Source organism: Ascaphus truei, chromosome 5 (assembly GCF_040206685.1).
Source record: "Ascaphus truei isolate aAscTru1 chromosome 5, aAscTru1.hap1, whole genome shotgun sequence".
NCBI classification, from domain to species: Eukaryota; Metazoa; Chordata; class Amphibia; order Anura; family Ascaphidae; genus Ascaphus; species Ascaphus truei.
Window position 1 is genome coordinate 14,819,661 of NC_134487.1, and position 20,731 is coordinate 14,840,391.

The 20,731-nt window shown below is 43.8% G+C and overlaps 1 protein-coding gene across 1 annotated transcript; it reads right to left on the minus strand.

Moving 5' to 3' along the window:
* Positions 1 to 2,727: 2,727 nt before the first annotated feature.
* On the minus strand, positions 2,728 to 20,507 carry CPA1 (carboxypeptidase A1). Its single transcript, XM_075599364.1, has 11 exons — positions 20,402 to 20,507; positions 14,739 to 14,820; positions 13,532 to 13,666; positions 10,854 to 10,958; positions 10,272 to 10,373; positions 9,751 to 9,849; positions 8,013 to 8,123; positions 6,453 to 6,543; positions 4,722 to 4,921; positions 4,516 to 4,600; positions 2,728 to 2,963 (listed from the first exon to the last, which is right to left on the minus strand). Exons 1-11 carry the CDS (start codon positions 20,464 to 20,466, stop codon positions 2,776 to 2,778), a joined length of 1,263 nt encoding a protein of 420 aa, XP_075455479.1. The 5' UTR covers positions 20,467 to 20,507; the 3' UTR covers positions 2,728 to 2,775.
* Between the last annotated feature and the right edge of the window lie 224 nt (positions 20,508 to 20,731).

Sequence of the window (20,731 nt, forward strand, 5' to 3'; positions counted from 1 at the left end):
TGTCTTGTTTGTGGGCAGCGCGAGCGTTACACTGTGTCTGTTATCTGAAGGGGTTTTTTGCATTGAAACAGTGTATAGGAATTAGGTTTGGGTTACATTACACGAAACCGTACAAAATGTTCTTTACTGTAGCAATAGCCTCAGAATATTGTGCACTGAATTTAAGTTAAAGACTCACTAACGTCACTTATCGTTGCGGAAAAGTACTACGGCAGCCGCAAAACTCAATCTGGCAGCCGTGGTCATGGGGCCTTGGCATGCAAATAAATACTGGAAAAACGCACTTGGTTTCACGTGGTGACAGAAACAGTAAGTCTTGCTACTGTAGCGCCGACGATTATTCTAAAACAAACCCGGGGCAATCTCCAAAAAGACCCAGGTACATGCTGGGTACATGCTGGGTACATGCTGCAACAGTTCACACATGTCTGCAGACAGACTAATGGCCCATCGGATTAACAGCGGGGAGTCCCTGGCAGTCCCATTCAAACTGAATGGGACTGCCAGGAACCCCTGCTGTGTTAATCCGATGGGCCATTAGCCTCTGCAGAAATGTCACTGAAATGTACCCAGCATGTTACCTGGCTAGTTTAAGGCAAGCTTTAGAATACTCGTTGGCTCGTCTGTACATCTCTAACAATAGTATTAAGGTTTTTTTTCTCCCTAAGCTGATACTTCTGAAATGGATGCACCTCTGAAACCAGTCTTACCAGCCTCCCAAATGGTATCAGGTTATTATACCTCATACTCCAATTAGCATTAGATCGACAGCACTCATATAGTGTTCACACACGATCATGGTCACCTACATTGTTGTTCTGTTTTAAAGCCCTTTATTTTATTTGTTTTGGACAATAAAGTATTTTACAGATTTCATTAATCACACTTGGTGTTAGAGTGCTTGCCACTAGGTTTTCTGTTCTTGTGTGTTTCTATATTAACCCTACCTAGAGAGCACCTCACCACCCATACAGTTTTGGCAGTAGCGGGGCACCCACAGTGTCTCTACCAGCCTCCCCAACCACTGGGAACGCTGCGTGAGGATCAGACGCAGGCCCTGTCCCCGTCAAGCTTCAGTCGCTGGATTGGCTCCTGACTGATTTCTGCCTGCTGTGCAGCCCTGCGCCTGATTGGATTACCCTGCTATTTAGGCCCTTCTGCCAGGAAGTTGGCTGAACATGAACCTTTGTGACGTGTGCTGGTCAAAAGCACTACTGCCTCGCCGTGCCCTGCCATGCCTTGCTTACCTTTGACTACCCAGCTCTCTCCAATCCCCGACCTCGGCTTACTTTCGACTACCCTGCTCTCTCCAATCCTCGACCTCGGCTTACTTTCGACTACCCTGCTCTCTCCAATCCTCGACCTCGGCTTACTTTCGACTACCCAGCTCTCTCCAATCCCCGACCTCGGCTTACTTTCGACTACCCTGCTCTCTCCAATCCTTGACCTCGGCTTACTTTCGACTACCCTGCTCTCTCCAATCCTCGACCTCGGCTTACTTTCGACTACCCTGCTCTCTCCAATCCTTGACCTCGGCTTACTTTCGACTACCCTGCTCTCTCCAATCCTTGACCTCTGCTAACTTTTGACAATTCTGCATTCTCCAATCCTCTAGCTCGGTTTGCCTTCAACTATCCTGCATTCTCCAACCCTGACTCAGCTACCTCACGACTACAAGTCCCACATCTTGACGCGGCTTCATGGATACAGGTTGGTGTTTAAATATAACGGCTTCGCGGTTCCATCCCATTTGTGGCGCGCATCTGTTACACCAACATTATTATTTGAGACATATTCTGAGATAGCTTTAGATCATTTATCAAGCACAGCTTGGTCACTCAATAGGGAATCATTAAGTTGGCAAATTTTATTTGGACGTACTCAGAAGGGTCATATAGATTCTAGAAAATAGGGGCATGGTTCGATCATAGAATGCAACTCATTTTTGAGGACATACAGGACAAAATAATTGAAGACACAACCACAGTTGGTTCTGGAGTAGGAGCCAGCAGCAGCAGCAGCAGCAGCAGCAGCAGCAGCAGCAGCAGCAGCAGCAGCAGCAGCAGAGAAAAGGGTACATAATCATTGTCATTGGGCCAAGCGACTCTTATCTGCCATTATATTGTATGTTTTTACATGAGGCAGACTAAAATGTGTTCTTCCCAACTGTATGGGAAACTCCTGATCTAGCAGAAAGTAAAATAACTATAACGCCCACCTTGTATTATATTTGATGGTTTTTGATGTAATAATTCATTTGTATCATTTTTTTTAGTGGACAAGTCTACAATAACAGTACATGATCACATGCTTCTAGACGGGTACAGTAGCACAGAATCTCCTCCAGTGGATTGAATAATGCTGCAAATGTTTTTTCCGATGCTATTAATATGAACTTGTTAAAGATGGAAAGTCTGCACCAATTTTTCATGTGTTCTCCAATAAAACACAATTTCTTAGCTATGACAGGCTTGCTATGTTGACCTGCTTAATTCTATCATAATGGACCAAGCATATAAAAATAGCACCACCACTGCTCGTGGAAGTACATGTTCATTCATTACCCTTTTTATTATGTTACTTTATTTATGGGATTTTGTATGGGGGCGAGTAAGATTTGATTAATTCTTGCTGTTGTACTTTTGACCTTTGAACGTTTTAAGGTCTCATTCATTAAAATCTTTCTAAAGTCATAAAAAGGAAATATAGTAACAAATACAAATGATCTTCTTTAGTTTAGATATGAAGCTTTATTAACTCCAGCTGGTAAAGCGCTTAGTAGGCGTTGTCTCGGGTATGCTCCATGAGCACAGTGAGTGCTAGCCAGGTTTCTTGTGCGGTTGGAATGATCTGGTTGGCTGGTAAAGCAAATCCGTAGCGGCCAGTATCACGAAGCTCAAAGGTGTAAGAGTACTTGATGCCCTGGTTGTACGTCCAGTCAACGGTTCCACCACTGGCTTGATCTAGAATTAAGATGTAAATGAAGATTACAAAGATGTGTGCAAGAGTAGATACAGAATGGCCCTGGGGTGAAACAAGATAACTAACGGAAAATATATGCAGAATAGATCAATAGAAATATGTAAAAAAACATTAAATGAATCACAATGGAGAGTTAATGCTAACAGTTACTTTTCGCAGGCTGAAAAACTGGAGCAAATATAACACCAAAATTAATAGAGTAAAAAAATTCCCATTTATAACACCAGTTTGGAGCACTCCATGTCAATCCTATTTACTGTACCTCGCTTTCTAAAATTACTACAAACAGGGTTATATAAAAAGTTAAGTATTTCCACCTCTCAATGCCTTCTCTTTTCTGTTGGGTATCAGTCGTTCTCTATACTGTACATCCCTCTGCATCCAGTGAGAACAGGCCATGTTCCTCTCTCTTAGTATATCTTCCCCCAAACCAAAAGCACTTAAGGGAAATTGACTGACCTTCATTGCAGGTTAATTAGAATTCAAGCTAATGGCAGTTAACATGGGATTGTAGTGCGTTAACCCAGGGGTGCTCAGCTCCACTCCTTAAGTCCACCCAACTGGTCAGGTTTTCAGGATATCCCTGCTTCAGCACAGATGACTCATTCAGAGGCTCAGCCTTTGACCACCTGTGCTGAAGCTGGGATATCCTGAAAACCTGACCTGTTGGGGGGGAGAGATGGGGGTTGAGGATTGGAGTTGAGCACCCCTGTGTGAACCCATACTGGAGATTTGGGAATCTCCCCTATAGAAGTCTATTGGATCTAGTTATCAATGTCTCTTGGCTGCAGCTCTGCCGTTAGATAGCTCACTAGATTTGTCCAAGCAAAACATTTCCATAGAAACTGATGGGATAATCCTTGTCGATATATTTTGTGCGCTGTTTTGCAGCAGGTTTGTCCCAGTGTAAGGTAATTTTGTCATTAAAAATAGTAGCCCATTTTTACCCTGAATCTTTTAGGTGGCTATTTCACAGAATTTCTCTTAAAAGTAAATAAATACATTTGATGCAGGGTTTTTAACCATTTTTTGCAGTCATGAAAGTAAATATCAAAATGTGCTCCCTATTAAAATATCTGTTTGCCATCTTGGTGGCAAAACCCTGCAAGGTCTGAGGTGGTGATTAACGATCTGCATCAAATAAAACAAAATTGATGAACAAGCATAGTCTTTGCAGCTGGAGAACTTGCCGTGGATCCCACCGCCATAGTCTTGTGACTTTAGTCATGTTATCTCCCTATTGGCACACTATAGTGTTTAGATACATATACAGTATACACATTTCTTAGATAACACTAACTGTATGCATAGCATTTTTCAGGCACAATAAGTCCCTGCCCCGAAGTGCTTACAATCGAATTTTGGCTCCTCAAGGAACATCATAAGGAACTGACACTGGAATGCAAACCAGGAACACCCGCCTTAAAGCCAGTGAACTACTGCACTCCTTAAGCCCTATACAGTACGTAAGACCTTTGGAGCAGGGACTAAGAAAATCTACGTACAGCACTTTGTATATTGCGGGTAACTTACAGATGGTGGTGATGATATTGCCATATTCATAACTGGTACCATACATTGAGGCCAGAGCGTTAACAGCACTCCTGGCCAGGTTGTCCTAGGGAGAAGAGATGACAAAACTGTAACCTCATTCACAAGGTAAGGTTGTAGAAAACAAGTACATGCTTCCGGTTGGACAAACCGCAGAAAGTCTTTTGATAACTTTATCAGCGCCTTACCAGTTCCAAGTGATCTGCAGCACGGGTACTTGTGTATCCGTATGGGTAGAGCAGCATTTGGGAGTAGCTGTGAATGGAGATAAAGCCTTTGATTTGGCCATGGCTTTTCACAAAGTCCACAATGGCTTTCACCTCTGGCTCAGAATGGGCAGCACGTCCTCTGTAGGTTTCAGAGCAAGGGTTTGAGCTGGAGCCACCACCTAAAGAACATAAAATACAATTCATTCCACTGCCCCACACCTCTGGAATGTCCTTCCCCGCAATATCCGACTGGCACTCTCTCTTTACCCTTTGGACCTTTGTTAAAACTCACCCCCTTTAACGAAGCATATGGGTCGCTCCGCTGGCTGACACTATACATCTCATATGCACTGACATTGGCCCCTTGCAACTGCTAATACCTCTCCCTATACAACTGCTAATGTCTCTCCCTATACAACTGCTAATACCTCTCCCTATACAACTGCTAATGTCTCTCCCTATACAACTGCTAATACCTCTCCCTATACAACCTAACATCCTATTGGCTTTCCACATACTGTAGCTTTGTTTCATTGCTCGCCTACTTATAAGCCAGCTGAAAAATGACTCCCAGGTGCCTTTACGCCATGGAAGCTGACATTATAGCGCCATTAATCTTGTACTATGCCCATGGAATTTTTTTAATCATTATTTTGCACTTTCGGTTTTACATTATAGTTCCACCCTCTTGAACATTTGTCGAATTTAAAATGATAAATACACAATCTTAGCGAGCTTAAAACCCAGTCCCACGTTATTAATTGTGTCAACTGGAGCGCTTCTGGGATAGTGACCTCAACTATAGAACAGTAAACATAGAAGCCACAATGCACTTTTGGCATTAAATTGTAGTTGTCACACTCTTTACCATTCCTCCCAGTTAACTAAATCATTCATCCTTTTGTTAAACTCTCTGGAGTGTCAACCCTGTGGCAGATCTTTGTGACATCTGCAAAAAAGACGTACGTTCCTTTCTGAACCATTTGTAATCTCACTATCAAAGATATGAAAGAGCACCGGTCCCTGTGTAGATTCCTGAGTTACTGCACTGGTCACAGTCCCCTCTTCTGTGTGTACTTAGTACCACAACTCTCTGTCGTCAATCCTTCACCCCATGTCTTCTACATTCTACCACCTAAGCAAATTTACAACCGAAAAAGCGACTGATTTGCCCATCTCTGGTGCTGAGTACCATTGCATATTTCCAACGTCAACCTCAACAACTTTGATAAATGATCAAGGGTTCTTAAGAAATTTGGGATTACAAACTCCCTATGTCTATAGTAACCCCAAACACTAAAGGAGAAAGGCCCAACACTATCACCTCTGAAACATTCAGGGTCATGTTCACCAAGCCGTGATTTTCCATAAGATACTTTCCAGTGTCAGAAGAAAGGTTATGGCCGACTCACTCAGCTTTTCTAATGGAGACCAGAGATTTAGTGCAGGCGATATTCAGAATGATCCTAACCTGGAAGCTTTGCACCAAGAAACATTGTTTTTGTTTCTTTGATGTAGACATCCCTATTATGTGCTGTACTATAACATCCACCAAGAATTTCTATGTTGATCCACCAAAGGGTAGCAAAACCTGAAAATAACGTTTTTCTCCAAATAGTTTCAGATTTTGGCCATTTTAATATCAATCAAATACATAAAATATCATTATTGGGGGGTGTGAGGGGAGAGGGGGGGGAGGGGAAGCATTACCTCCGAAACCGGCATCCCAGTTTCTGTTGGGGTCTGTTCCAATGCAGGTAGAGCCGGAGTTGGCAGACCTTGTTTTACGCCACATACGATTCTGTAAGATTTATCATCAGCTGTTAATTTAAAGGTCTCGTGTGGTGAATCCTATGTTATGTATGTATGTATGTTATGTATGTTTGTATGTTTGTATGTATGTATGTATGTTATGTATGTATGTATGTATGTATGTTATGTATGTTTGTATGTATGTATGTATGTTATGTATGTATGTATGTATGTTATGTATGTATGTTTGTATGTATGTATGTATGTTATGTATGTATGTTTGTATGTATGTATGTTATGTATGTTTGTATGTTTGTATGTTTGTATGTATGTTTGTATGTTTGTATGTATGTATGTATGTTATGTATGTATGTATGTATGTATGTTATGTATGTATGTATGTTATGTATGTTTGTATGTATGTATGTATGTATGTATGTATGTATGTATGTATGTATGTTATGTATGTTTGTATGTATGTATGTATGTATGTTATGTATGTTTGTATGTATGTCTTTATTTATATAGCGCCATTAATATACATAGCGCTTCACAGTATTATTTAGGTACCTTTCTTTTATGGACAGTAAAAACCCTGGCTATTTACTCTTTATCGCACATTTTACAGCATTTAACAAAGTATCTGAACAATCTGAAACCACTTTAGTCTCTGTTATGTAATAACTTGCCCCTGTCATATATTCTCATTAAGGCCTTATGTTACTCAATAGTTAGCCTTAACACACCTTGGGTTCACTCAGCTGAATGCCTACAGGTTAATGTCTTTATCCTTGTACATTAGATTGGGAGTACACATTAACGCCAAAACATTCAGAGGAAAGTTTCAACCATGAAACCTTCTGTATCATACAGAACGTCACCTTTCTATCCATGACATTTATGGGAAGCGTAAAGGTAACGCACATTAGTAATATGCTATAATAGCAAAGCAGAATAGTTCATTTCTATATTCTTGATCAAGGGTAAAAGTGGTTTAAATAGTTGTACCAATGTGCATAATTTCCAGCATTTAAAAATATATATATATTCGAACAAATATCTGGAACATAATTTTAAAAGGTTTCTACAACATGTAGACTCTAAAAACAGAAGGGTAAAGAATTTTTCTAATAAAAAGTTTCTTAATTTTTTTTTATAAGTACCTCTGTTCTAATTCTGTCACACTGTTACCCCTGAGCATAGGGGTCGCTTAACCATAAACAGAATCAGGAACAAATACATCAGGCATTGTCTAATTTCAGCGCTCTTTTTTTTGCAACCCATCACTTTGCGTGAGCTCAGGAGCTTGAGCAGAGCGGGTCCAAGGCAGCCCCTTTATATTTCCTCACGCTGCGTGAGCACACTGGATAATCTTCTGATCTTCAGTGTCTGACAAGGAGTAACAAGGAGTTTGGTTTTCGACAAGAGGCCCCCGATATTATCCCTGACTCTAAATGTATAATTGGCGCTATACAGTATAACAGTTGTAGAAATGTAGCACTATGATGATGATTTTACCGAGGTGTGAGTGAAAACATAGCCATCAGGGTTGGTCACAATCTCCAGGAAGATGTCCAACTGATTGAGGGTGGAAGTCAAAGAAGGGTCACGGCCATAATCATCCACAATCTGGATGTGGAGGGGAGACAATATGACTGTTAGATATCCTAAAACAAAACGTTTAAAGATCACCTTTCAGAATACCCCATTCATTATATAGGGGATATATCTCTATAGTGCAATGCGGACATTTGGGCTTTATTTGTATGAAAATACGCATTGATTTTAATGGGGATTTGTGGCTGAACAGAGCTGCGTTGGACTATATCCCCAGTGCTCATTTGCATGTCATTTCCCAGAATCCCTTGCTGCAGTGGAAGTGCTGTGTGCTGGGTGATAATGATGTAAGAGGTGGTTGCAGACCTGTCTAAGACATGCAAATGAGCATACAGTAATATTTCCATTAGCTATATGCGTTGTTGTGGAGGGATTTTGTCACTTTTTTGTACCCACCATAACTGAACTAAGGAAGGATGGTCCCAGGGGGGGCCTTGGCGAAGCACTACCGAAGAGAAGGGGGGGGGGGGCTGCAACCAGTGGTGAATAAAAACGCTTTATTGGGTGGTCAAACAAAAGTACATGGTCACTTTGACGCGTTTCGGGACCTGCGTCCCTTTATCAAAAAAACTTTTTGATAAAGGGACGCAGGTCCCGAAACGCGTCAAAGTGACCATGTACTTTTGTTTGACCACCCAATAAAACGTTTTTATTCACCACTGGTTGCAGCCCCCTCCTTCTCTTCGGTAGTGCTCTGCCAAGGCCCCTGGGACCATCCTTCCTTCTACTACGCTGGACGTGATGCACCCACTCAACAAGGACAGAGCTGTGCTGTAAGAGGGAGATCTCAATATCATGGACTGATATGGTATGTACATTTTGGTTTTGCTGGGGCTTGTTTGGGACCTTTATGGTATATATGGAGATCTGAGCCAGCCACACAGCGTCACCAGTACTCATATACCACTGCATACATTGCTAATTTGAGTCTCCCATAGCACTTATCACTGCTCTTATATACCTTGTTCAAAGACTTATACTATATTATATATACACATCCTTGGGACAGCTGAGACCCGATTTTGGGAGAATATCCCTCACCCACCATAACTGAACTAAGTATGGTAAAACCTATTCTTGCTTCATTTTTGCATAGCCAGTATATCCAACCCCACACTGAGGAGATCCATTAAGGTTCTGGCTGTGCTCAAAGCTGTGACCATGCAAAACACACACACACACACTTTTTATTTTATCCTATTATCTTATTAAGGGTTACAATACTATGGTAGTTGCTTATTAAAGTCTCCGAGATGAACACCTGTGGCAAATAACCGCACTTGATTTATCAAGATGTTGTTTTACAGCCAGAGTGTTTAATAAAGAATCTCCTACACCTTTTTTTTGGCAAACCAATCTCCACTGGCCTGAGAGACTGATTGAATCTAGTGTTTCTGGCAGTATGGTGTGGGGGGTTGTAATAAATCCTAATGTTGCCCTTTTATCATCCATATGACAAAGCAAGTCAAAGGGCCTTAGCCTATGTACGCCGAAAGTGGTTTGGAGAGGCTGTTTGTCAGAAAATCCCAAGTGAAGTCCATGGGGATTTTGAGCAAATAACAGCACGAACGGCCCCTTCGGTGCATAATTAATTACCAACAAAGTCTCAACAAAATACGTAGGTGTCGCGATACCGTACCTTTTTGGCGAACCAGAGACCACTGGCCTGTGTGACCCACTCACGAGAATGAATGCCGGTGTCTATCCAGAAAGCTGGGCGGTTGGCTCCGGTGCTGAACTGAAAGGGGGAAAGTAAGAATTCACTTGCAGAGCACAAGTGTGTCCAAGCTGCCCGAGAGCTGGAAACCTGCTTCATCCTCATTGTAAAAACAAAACCAGTGTACGGTGACACAACAACATCACGTACACACGAGGTAACACTGACTTTGTTGTCTCTCTACTTCAAATAACAATCATAATAAGAAATGTTGACATTGCCAAGTATAATGATGACTGAAGAAGAACCCAGTTGGGTATTTCTATGCTGCAAGAACGGGGCAAGAAACAGGACTACATTTATCAATCGAGGATTTCTTCCATTGTTAGACCTATTGCCCATCTTTGCCTCAGGGAGACTTTGATAAATTACCTTTACAGTGTCATTGGTATGTTAGCAGTGTCGAGTTTTACATTTGTACATCTCAAAATGCATCATGTTACCTTCAGGATATTGAGTGGACGACCTTCGGTACTTTTGCCAATCTGGATTTTGCTCACCAGACCTGGGTTTTCAGCAACCAATGTGTCAATAAAGTTGTTAATCTGTGAAACAGATATATTAAAAACCCAATGGTTAGAAGGCCAGACATAGCAATACAAGGGTGGTGCTATCAGAAATGTTCTAAAGTATCCATTTTAGTTTCCCTGTGATAACTCCCCCTTTTCTCGTCATTCTTGGTCGTCTCTGAGAATATTTGTAGACCCTATGTTTCTATTGTGAGGATTGGTGCTGCTCCATCTCTCGAACCCCAACACTGACCATGGGTTCTATAATGCAATATGTTCAATATGGTGCATGCTGACTTGGCAATGAAAGGGTCAAAGTTTGCTTTGGAGAGGGTATCTGGTGGGGTAGTCAAATATTACATGACTTTAACGGGGGCAAATACCAATTTGTCTTATTCCATTCTCAAGGCACTGTGCGGTCCCAGATAAAAGACCATATTTACTTATGTCCAGAAAGGTGTATACAGTAAGGGAATAGCACTCCTTAGTAAACACAGGTTATAATGCTGAAGTTACCTCATCCAGTGTATGGTAAGTAGCATAATTAAAAGTGTTGGTTGAGCGTGCGTTCTCCATGGAACGGCCAATCTTTATATCCCTCTTCTCCTCGTCCAGCAGACTCTAAATGAGACAGAAAGGACTATTAGTAACTTATGGCAAGCAGCAGCCATAGTGCTCAGCACAGACACCAGCAGTGAGATTTTATATCAGATCGGGTCAGATTCAGCGTTCATGGGAGCTTCAAATCCTACAACCCCTCATCCCCATGCAACGGTTTCCATTTTCTGACCTGGACTGCAAAGAATAATAACTCTGCCAACTCTTGAGAAACACACATCATGTCTAAATTGTATGGCTGTTTTTAGCGAGACATACTTTTCTAGATGGGAGAAGGTACTGTAAGTGATATCTAAAGCAAGTATTGCTCGATAGGATAGGAGCACTGGACATGGTTACCAGCCACTGGGCTCCTGATACTGGAGCCACCAAGGACTACCAACAAGCTGGTTCTGGGAGGGTGGAGCAAGGAAGGACTTCTGGAAGAAGCCAGTGACTTATATAAATAATCTTTTATTGAGTAACAACAACAATGACTTCTCCTGGCAGAGTGGCTCCTGCATTCCTCCCTGACAGGGGCACGGACTTGGGGTGTTGGAGATAATGGGCGAAGGCTTACACTAAGGTGGGGGTCAGTGGACGTCCTTTACAGCGAGGGAGCAGGGGCTTGACCTTTCATATACCCTTTGCACTAACTAGTTTGGTAATTTTGGTTCTCCCATGAGGCCTGGATGACTGTTCGACCCTCTACTCATTTTATTTAGTTATAAAATATTTAGCTGAGAAGAAAATATATTCAGTGTTACTTCTAATTTTGTAAGTATATCCTGGGTGGGAGACCCTGAGCTGCTTCAGGCAGGCTCCCCTCCTCGTGATTTCTCACTACAACCAGGGTTACCTCCTTCTGTACTCTACACTAGATTTGGGGATTAATCCTGTGATGGCCACATAAGGATCCTAGGAAATAACTGTTCATGTGTTCCATGTCTGGTAACTTTACAGTTTGAAGTGGAATAATTTCTTCAGATAAAAACATTCATACTACTGAGATGATCTAGAAGAACGTCCGACTCTGGGAACCAGTGTCGGAACAACCAAAGATCCAGCCAATTCAGCTGCACCAGGGCCAACTGTTAGGGGCCCATCTGCCCAATCCACCACCCACGCACCGGAACAGCGTTCTGACACTTCTAAAGGGCCCCTCTCTCTTTTCCCTTCCCCGGGCCCTACCTGTGCAGCAGGGCCTCACCTGGCTACAGCGTAAGTGGAGGAGCCCACCCAGGCAATCCTAACACAGAAGTTAGGCCCCACCAGAAGTCTGGCCCGATCCGCTGCCACCGCGTAAGGCCCTGTGTTACAGGTATCGACTAAGGGGGATTGGAGGAGGGTGAAAGAGAAGAGAGGGAGGGGGCTTTTTTTTCCTGCACCGGGGCCCATCGGTGAGAACCAAAATGCAACAAACAGTACCTGGCTTAAAAAACTAGTTATACACCAGGGAAATTCTCTACGGATTGAGGAGCTTTGTCCATGAATTCCATACCCCTTCCATAGTGTGAGTCTAGTAAATCTGGCCAAAAGGTGTACAATTTGTATAGAAAGTTAGTATACAAGGCAGGATGTGGTTTAAAAATGGGGCAGTGTAGACTTCAAAGTGAAGGGAACAAAGAAAGAAAGACTTTCCATAAAGAGTTTGAGGTCCATAGATACATCTAGAGACTGGGGGCAGGAAAAGCAGGACATACATGGCATAGAAAAGCAGGACATACATGGTCAGGAAAAGCAGGACATACATGGTCAGGAAAAGCAGGACATACATGGACAGGAAAAGCAGGACATACATGGTCAGGAAAAGCAGGACATACATGGACAGGAAAAGCAGGACATACATGGTCAGAAAAAGCAGGACATACATGGACAGGAAAAGCAGGACATACATGGTCAGGAAAAGCAGGACATACATGGACAGGAAAAGTCAGCCATACATGGACAGAGAAAGAGAAAAGGAGAGACTGTTATGGGTGATAGAGAGAAGAATGCAAAAAGAGGATGTGGAGCTATGATGAGGATTTTATAAAGAGACATTATGGTCTATTTTCTCAAGTCTATCTGATGCAAAACTAGAGCAAACCCGTCTCCAGTGGAATCCCACTGAAAGTCACCAGAGTAAGTTGTTCTTTTAACACATTGAATGCACCGGTTTTGCTGGCTGGAGACTCTAGTAAATAATCACCATTGCTGGGAAAGAGATACGTTGTCTCATTCCATTCACAATTCATCAAGCTCCCTCTCTCCCCAACTTCAAAACCCGCCTGGAAAGTCTCCTATACAAGGAAGCAATTCCATAGCACTGTAACATGACCACATGATCTATTCTCTATTGTGCACACACTTACCCTTTTAACACATCAGTTAGATTGTAAGCTCTTGGGGCAAAGACTAATTTCCCCCAATATGTCTGTGTTGATATATAATGCATGTATTTGTATTTTTCTCCCTGTACTATGTCCTGTATATTATTTCTGTATAAGCACCGTGCACACCGACTGTGTACTGTATGTCTATGTGTGAATATATATGACAATTGAACTCTCTCTTCCTTCGTCATCGTACATAAAAAGGTCACATTTGTCACTCACCTCCAAGTCTTCAATCATGACGTTGTACTGGATGTCATTGGACTCCAGGTAGATTTTAACAGACTGAAGACTATTGAATGGGACGCGGATGTCAATAGGTTTTCCGACAGCTCGGGGGGACTGCCAAAAGTCAAGCTAAAACAACATCAAAGAGCAGATTAGCTGAGAAAGTAGATAGGGGAGAATGACAGAAACAGTGTACATCACACTCTACAGTATGCCTGGGTGGTCAGCGTATATCTATTAATTGGTGTGTAGATGCTACTGTCTATTTTAGCCAGAGATTATTTGCGAGCAATGGGGGTTGATGTGGGTCTAATTAGATTGTAAGCTCCTCGGAGCAGGGACTCCTCTTCCTTAATGTTACTTTTATGTCTGAAGCACTTATTCCCATGATCTGTTATTTATATTATCTGTTATTTATTTGATTACCACGTGTATTACTACTGTGAAGCGCTATGTACATATATGGCGCTATATAAATAAAGACATACAATACAATACAATTGGCTAACTGTCTGTTACTGCACCTCGCATATTGAATAGAGGTTTTCATTTGGTGGGAAAACTGTATCCAGAAAAAATGCCACAACACTTTTAAATAGCAGTGTTAGCACTGCAATAATTGCCCCAAATATCTCAAGCTAAGGTGCAGTACATGTCCAAACATTGCGCCAAATGTATTGATGAATACAATCATTTCTTTCCATGTGATTTTCTGTTTTTAGAACGTTTGTGATTCATTTTATTGGCACTGGGGAAACATTAATACTTGACTCCCGGTTATTTCAATGTGTTTCCTTTTTATGTGTTTTACACTAGAATGTTCCAGATGAGGCTTGAACTGCTCACCTCCTGAGACAACGGCACCAGCGGCCGGCACAGAACGTTAGCCTGTTCGGGAGCTGAACTGGCTATTGTACACCAAGTACGTACAAGGTGTGTATGCCAACCGTAAAGGGACAGAAGTGTCTCTTGTTCAGTACCTTATTTCTTTATCTAAAACTGAATTATTTCTTGTGGTTTAGATACAAATGAATTATTCTTTGCTTCTGGCATCTTTATCTCTAAACAAAAAAACTCCACTATGGCAAGGGGAAAAAATAGATATTTTGCAGAGCATGTCATCGGGGTTAAAAAGGTCAGTGCCAAGAAAAGTAGAGCGGTTATCCTTGAACGTTGACTTGGTCTGCTATTTGCTTTTTACCTGCAGATGTTCCAAATTTTCCAGCTCCTTCACCAGCTCCACTTGGGCCTCATCAGCTGTGAGAATTCGCAGGACCTGGTGTCTGTGTACACATAGAGATACATTACTTATACATGGCCAGTGTTAAACAAACGTGCATGGAGTCCCCTTTAAGCATGTGTTTGGGGGAAGGGGTGCAGATGGGACCCTTGTACTTGTCCATTAAATTGCACTGGAACGTTTCATGCTGTGGTGCATTTTCTACCAGGGGTGGCCAAGTCCAGCCCTCCAGGAACACCAACAGGTCAGGTATTCAAGATATCCCTGCTTCACAGGTGGCTCAATCGTTCCTTGCTTCAGCACCGGTGGCTCAATCAGTGGCTCAGTCAAAGACTGAGCCACTGGTGCTGAAGCAGGGATATCCATAAAACCTGAAATGTTGGTGGCCATTGAGGACTGACATTGGTCACCCCCGCTGTGGATCACCTTCGTACACTATACGCAAAGGTGCACATTGTTATCAGTGGGAGATGTTGCTTGCATATACTGTAATACAAACAGAGCCATACAGAGCGCTGTGCCTACAAACAAAGACGTATATTTATTTATTTATAAAATATTTTACCAGGAAGTAAGACATTGAGAGTTACCTCTCATTTTCAAGTATGTCCTGGGCACAGAGTTAAGACAAATAATACATGGTTACAAATACAGTTACTTAAATGAACAGGGTATACATTATATACAAGACATTGCGTGCACAGTTAAAGAAAATATATATTATAGGCGAATGAAACAGTTACAGACCAGATTAAAATGTGTGAGAGCCTTAGATTTGAAAGAACTTAGACTGGTGGTGGATGTGAGAGTCTCTGGTAGGTTGTTCCAGTTTTGGGGTGCACGGTAAGAGAAGGAGGAACGGCCGGATACTTTGTTGAGCCTTGGGACCATGAACAGTCTTTTGGAGTCTGATCTCAGGTGATAAGTGCTGCATGTGGTAGGGGTGAGGAGCTTGTTCAGGTAGCTGGGTAGCTTGCCCAGAAAGTATTTGAGGGTGAGACAGGAAAGGTGAACTTTGCGCCTAGACTCTAGTGATCATATAGCGCCATTAATGTACATAGCGCTTCACAGTAGTAATACATGTGGTAATCGAATAAATAACAGATAATATAAATAACAGATCATGGGAATAAGTGCTTTAGACAAACATAACATTAAGGAAGAGGAGTCCCTGCCCCGAGGAGCTTACAATCTAATTGGTAGGTAGGGAGAACGTACAGAGACAGTAGGAGGGAGTTCTGGTAAGTGCGTCTGCAGGGGGCCAAGCTTTATGTATCATGTGTTCAGAATGTTCACAGTGCTATTCATATGCTTCTTTAAGCAAGTGTGTCTTAAGGTGGGTCTTAAAGGTGGATAGAGAGGGTGCTAGTCGGGTACTGAGGGGAAGGGCATTCCAGAGGTGTGGGGCAGTCAGTGAAAAAGGTTTAAGGCGGGAGAGGGCTTTAGATTAAAAGGGGGTAGAAAGAAGACATCCTTGAGCAGAACGCAAGAGTCGGGATGGTGCATAGCGAGAAATTAGGGCTGAGATGTAAGGAGGGGCAGAAGTGTGTAAAGCTTTAAAAGTGAGGAGAAGAATGGAGTGTGAGATGCGGGATTTGATTGGAAGCCAGGAGAGGGATTTAAGGAGGGGAGATGCTGAGACAGATCTAGGAAAGAGTAGAGTGATTCTGGCAGCAGCATTTAGGATAGATTGTAGGGGAGACAGGTGAGAGGCAGGAAGGCCGGACAGCAGGAGGTTACAGTAATCAAGACGGGAGAGAATGAGGGCCTGAGTCAGAGTTTTAGCAGTCGAGCAACAGAGGAAAGGGCGTATCTTTGTGATATTGCGGAGGAAAAAGCAAGTTTTAGAAATGTTTTGAATGTGTGGGGCGAATGTGAGAGAGGAGTCGAGTGTGACCCCTAGGCAGCGTGCTTGGGCTACTGGGTGGATGATCGTAGTTCCAACAGTAATGTGGAAGGAGGTAGTAGGGCCAGGTTTGGGAGGAAGTATGAGGAGCTCTGTTTTAGCCATGTTGAGTTTAAGGCGACGGAGGGCCATCCAGGATGATATAGCAGAGAGACATTCAGAAACTTTGGTCTGTATAGCAGGTGTAAGGTCAGGTGTTGAAAAGTATATTTGTGTGTCGTCAGCATAAAGGTGATATTTAAACCCAAAAGATGTTATTAGGTCACCTAGAGAGAGTGTGTACAGAGAAAAGAGAAGAGGTCCCAGGACAGAGCCCTGGGGTACCCCCACAGAGAGATCAATAGAGGAGGAGGAGGTGTTAGCAGAAGAGACACTGAAAGTACGATGGGAGAGGTAGGATGAGATCCAGGATAGAGCTTTGTTCCGAATACCAAGAGTATGGAGAATGTGAAGGAGAAGAGGGTGGTCCACGGTGTCAAATGCTGCAGAGAGGTCGAGTAATATGAGCAGAGTGTAATGACCTCTGTCATGGAGGTCGTCAGTTATTTTAGTGAGGGCTGTTTCCGTGGAGTGAGCAGTGCGGAAGCCAGATTGTAGAGGGTCTAGGAGAGAATAGGTGTTGAGAAAATGGAGCAAGCGAGAGAATACAAGACGTTCAAGGAGTTTAGAGGCAAAAGGCAGGAGGGAGACAGGTCGATAGTTAGAAAGACAGGTAGGGTCAAGCTTGCTGTTTTTGAGTAATGGTATGACTGTTGCATGTTTGAAGGAGGATGGAAAGGTTCCAGAGCAGAGGGAGGAGTTAAAAATGTGTGTGAGCGTAGGGATTATAGTAGGAGCAAGAGGTTTTAGGAGATGGGAGGGAATGGGGTCAAGAGGGCAAGTGGTAGAGGGAGAAGTGGCGATCAACAGCGACACATCCTCCTCTGAGACAGTGGAAAAAGAGTCAAGGAAGGCAGGAGGAGAGTTAGGAAGAGGTGTAGGATGGGAAGAAGAAACAGAGGGGATGTTCTGACGTATGGATTCCACCTTTTCCTTAAAATAGTCAGCAAAGTCCTGAGCGGAGATGGAGGAAGGAGAGGCAGCTGAGGGTGGTTTGAGTAGAGTATCAAAGACAGAGAACAGTCGGCGTGGGTTAGACTTGTGCATGTTGATTAGTGCAGAAAAGTAGGCTTGTTTAGCTTGCGAGAGGGCAGAGTTGAAACAGGATAGCATAAATTTGTAGTGAAGGAAGTCTGCGAGAGTGTGAGACTTCCTCCAGAGGCGTTCAGAGGAACGAGTGGAGGAACGCAGCATGCGTGTGTGGGAATTTAGCCAGGGTCTAGGGTTAGAAGGGCGAGTGCGACAGAGAGAAAGTGGGGCATGTAGATCAAGAGAGGAGGACAAGACAGAGTTGTAGTTCCTGACCAGGTTGTCGGGGTCTTTAGCAGAGCTGAGAGAGGAGAGGGAGGAGCGTAATGTGGACTCAAAGTCAGGTAAGTGAATAGAGCGCAGGTTTCTGCAGAACCGGGGTGTAGATGGAGGTGGACAAGGGGAGAAGCGAGATAGAGAGAATGAGATGAGATGATGGTCAGAGAGAGGAAAAGGGGAAATGGAGAAATCGGAGAGAGAGAAGTTCTTAGTGAAAACCAGGTCTAAGTAGTGGCCATCCTTGTGGGTGCTGGCTGCAGTCCACTGTTGAAGGCCAAAAGAAGAGGTTAGAGAAAGAAAGCGGGAAGCCCAAGGGAGAGAGGGGTCATCAATGTGGCAATTGAAGTCCCCAAGGAGAAGAACAGGGGAGTCTGAGGAGAGGAAGAAAGAGAGCCAGGATTCAAAGTGAGAGAGAAAGGCAGAAGGGGGATGAGTAGAGGTAGGTGGGCGATAGATGACCGCCACATGAACAGGGAGAGGAGAGAAAATCTGGACAGTGTGAGCCTCAAAGGAGGGAAAAGCAAGAGAGGGAGGAATAGGAAGGGTTCGGTAACGACAGAGAGAGGAGAGCAGGAGCCCCACGCCTCCACCCCTGCCATCAGTGCGCGGAGTGTGGGAGAAGGAAAGGCCACCATAGGAGAGGGCAGCTTCCAGAGCAGAGTCAGACTGAGTGAGCCAGGTCTCAGTTATAGCAAAGAGAAGCAGGGAGTGAGCGAGAAAGAAGTCATGCACAGAGAGTAACTTGTTAGAGAGGGAGCGAGCATTCCAAAGGGCACAGGAGAAAGGGAGAGAGGAGGGAGGGTGGCAGGGGATGGGTATGAGGTTGGAGGGGTTGACACCAGAAGGAGTAGAGGTTGCAGTTGGCAGGCGAGGACGAGCGCATGTAGGAATAAGACAGGGACCAGGATTGGGAGAGATTTCCCCAGAAGCAAGGAGGAGAAGCATGGATAGAAAGAGGATGTGTGAGGATGATTTGTAGGGGTGTGTTTTAGTGCAGGTCCGAAACGTTGGATATGATGTCTTACTAAATACAACGCTTTTTTGATTACCTCGTGGAGTGCTGCCTCTGATATTCGCTCATCCGGTATCGTATTGCCTATTATTTCATACAGGATTTGCACCCACCTTGATTTACCTGACGGAGTGCCTTGTTCTCATCTATTCACTATATATATATACAAAAAACACAAAAAGAAAGCGCCCGATCCTAGTGCAATATGTCCAAAAAAATACACAGAATATATATATGAAGTGGTGAGTGTTGGGGTTTGAGCTTGCTGGGAATGTGTGTGTAACACATACCGTATGGGGCAGATTTTGTGCCCCAGAATTGTACCACTTTTCCCTTAATAAATATGCACATTTTCTTTGTACCTCTTCTTCCTACCACTTCCCACCCCTTCCTACCCACTCCTTCCCACCTACTCTTCCTACTACTTCCCACCTCTTCCTACCCACTCCTTCCCACCTCCTTTTCCTACCACGTCCCACCCCTTCCTATCCACTCCTTCCCACCTCTTCTTCCTACCGCTTCCCACCCCTTCCTAACCACTCCTTCCCACCTCTTCTTCCTACCACTTCCCATCCCTTCCTACCCACTCCTTCCCACCTCTTCTTCCTACCTCTTCCCACCCCTTCCTACCCATTCCTTCCCACCTCATCTTCCTACCCCTTCCTATCCACTCCTTCCCACCTCTTTTTCCTATCACTTCCCACCCCTTCCTACCCACTCCTTCCCACCTCTTCTTCCTACCACTTCCCACCCGTTCCTATCCAAACCTTCCCACCTCTTCTTCCTACCACTTCCCACCCCTTCCTACCCACTCCTTCCCACCTCTTCTTCCTACCACTTCCCACCCCTTCCTACCCACTCCTTCCCACCTCTTCTTCCTACCACTTCCCATCCCTTCCTACCCACTCCTTCCCACCTCTTCTTCCTACCACTTCCCACCCCTTCCTACCATTTCCCACCCCTTCCTACCCACTCCTTCCCACCTCTTCTTCCTACCACTTCCCTCCCCTTCCTACCCACTCCTTCCCACCTCTTCTTCCTACCACTTCCCACGCCTTCCTACCCACTCCTTCCCACCTCTTCTTCCTACCACTTCCCACCCCTTCTTCCTACCACTTCCCACCCCTTCTTCCTACCTCTTCTTTCTACCCTTCTACCTACTCCTTCCCACCCCTCCTACCTACTATTTCCCACCCCTTCTCCCCACCCCTTCGCTCTGATGCACATACCGCTGCCATAAAGACAAAGGGCAAAAGTACAAGTGGTAATAAGTGAAATACCAGACTCAGTTCTACTTACCCTACGAAATTCTCCAAGCTGGAGGCAGCCGCCACCACAACAAATAAGACCAGCAACCCCTTCATGTTGCGAGAAACACAGAGCAATGTACACTCAGGACAGGGTTTAAATACTGCTCAGCCTTCCCATTTCTCCGTAACCCTTTCCCTGTGATTGGGTATCGTCTCCATATCCTCCTCTACACCTGCCGTGCTTCCCACTTGTCTTGCCTGATTAGTACAGAGGGAACGGGCACAGCTGGAAAGATAGGCTAAATTTAAACATTGGGGTTTCATCAGCAGCAAACCGACTCTTATATTTGTACCATTATGGTGCATTTAATGTAGCACT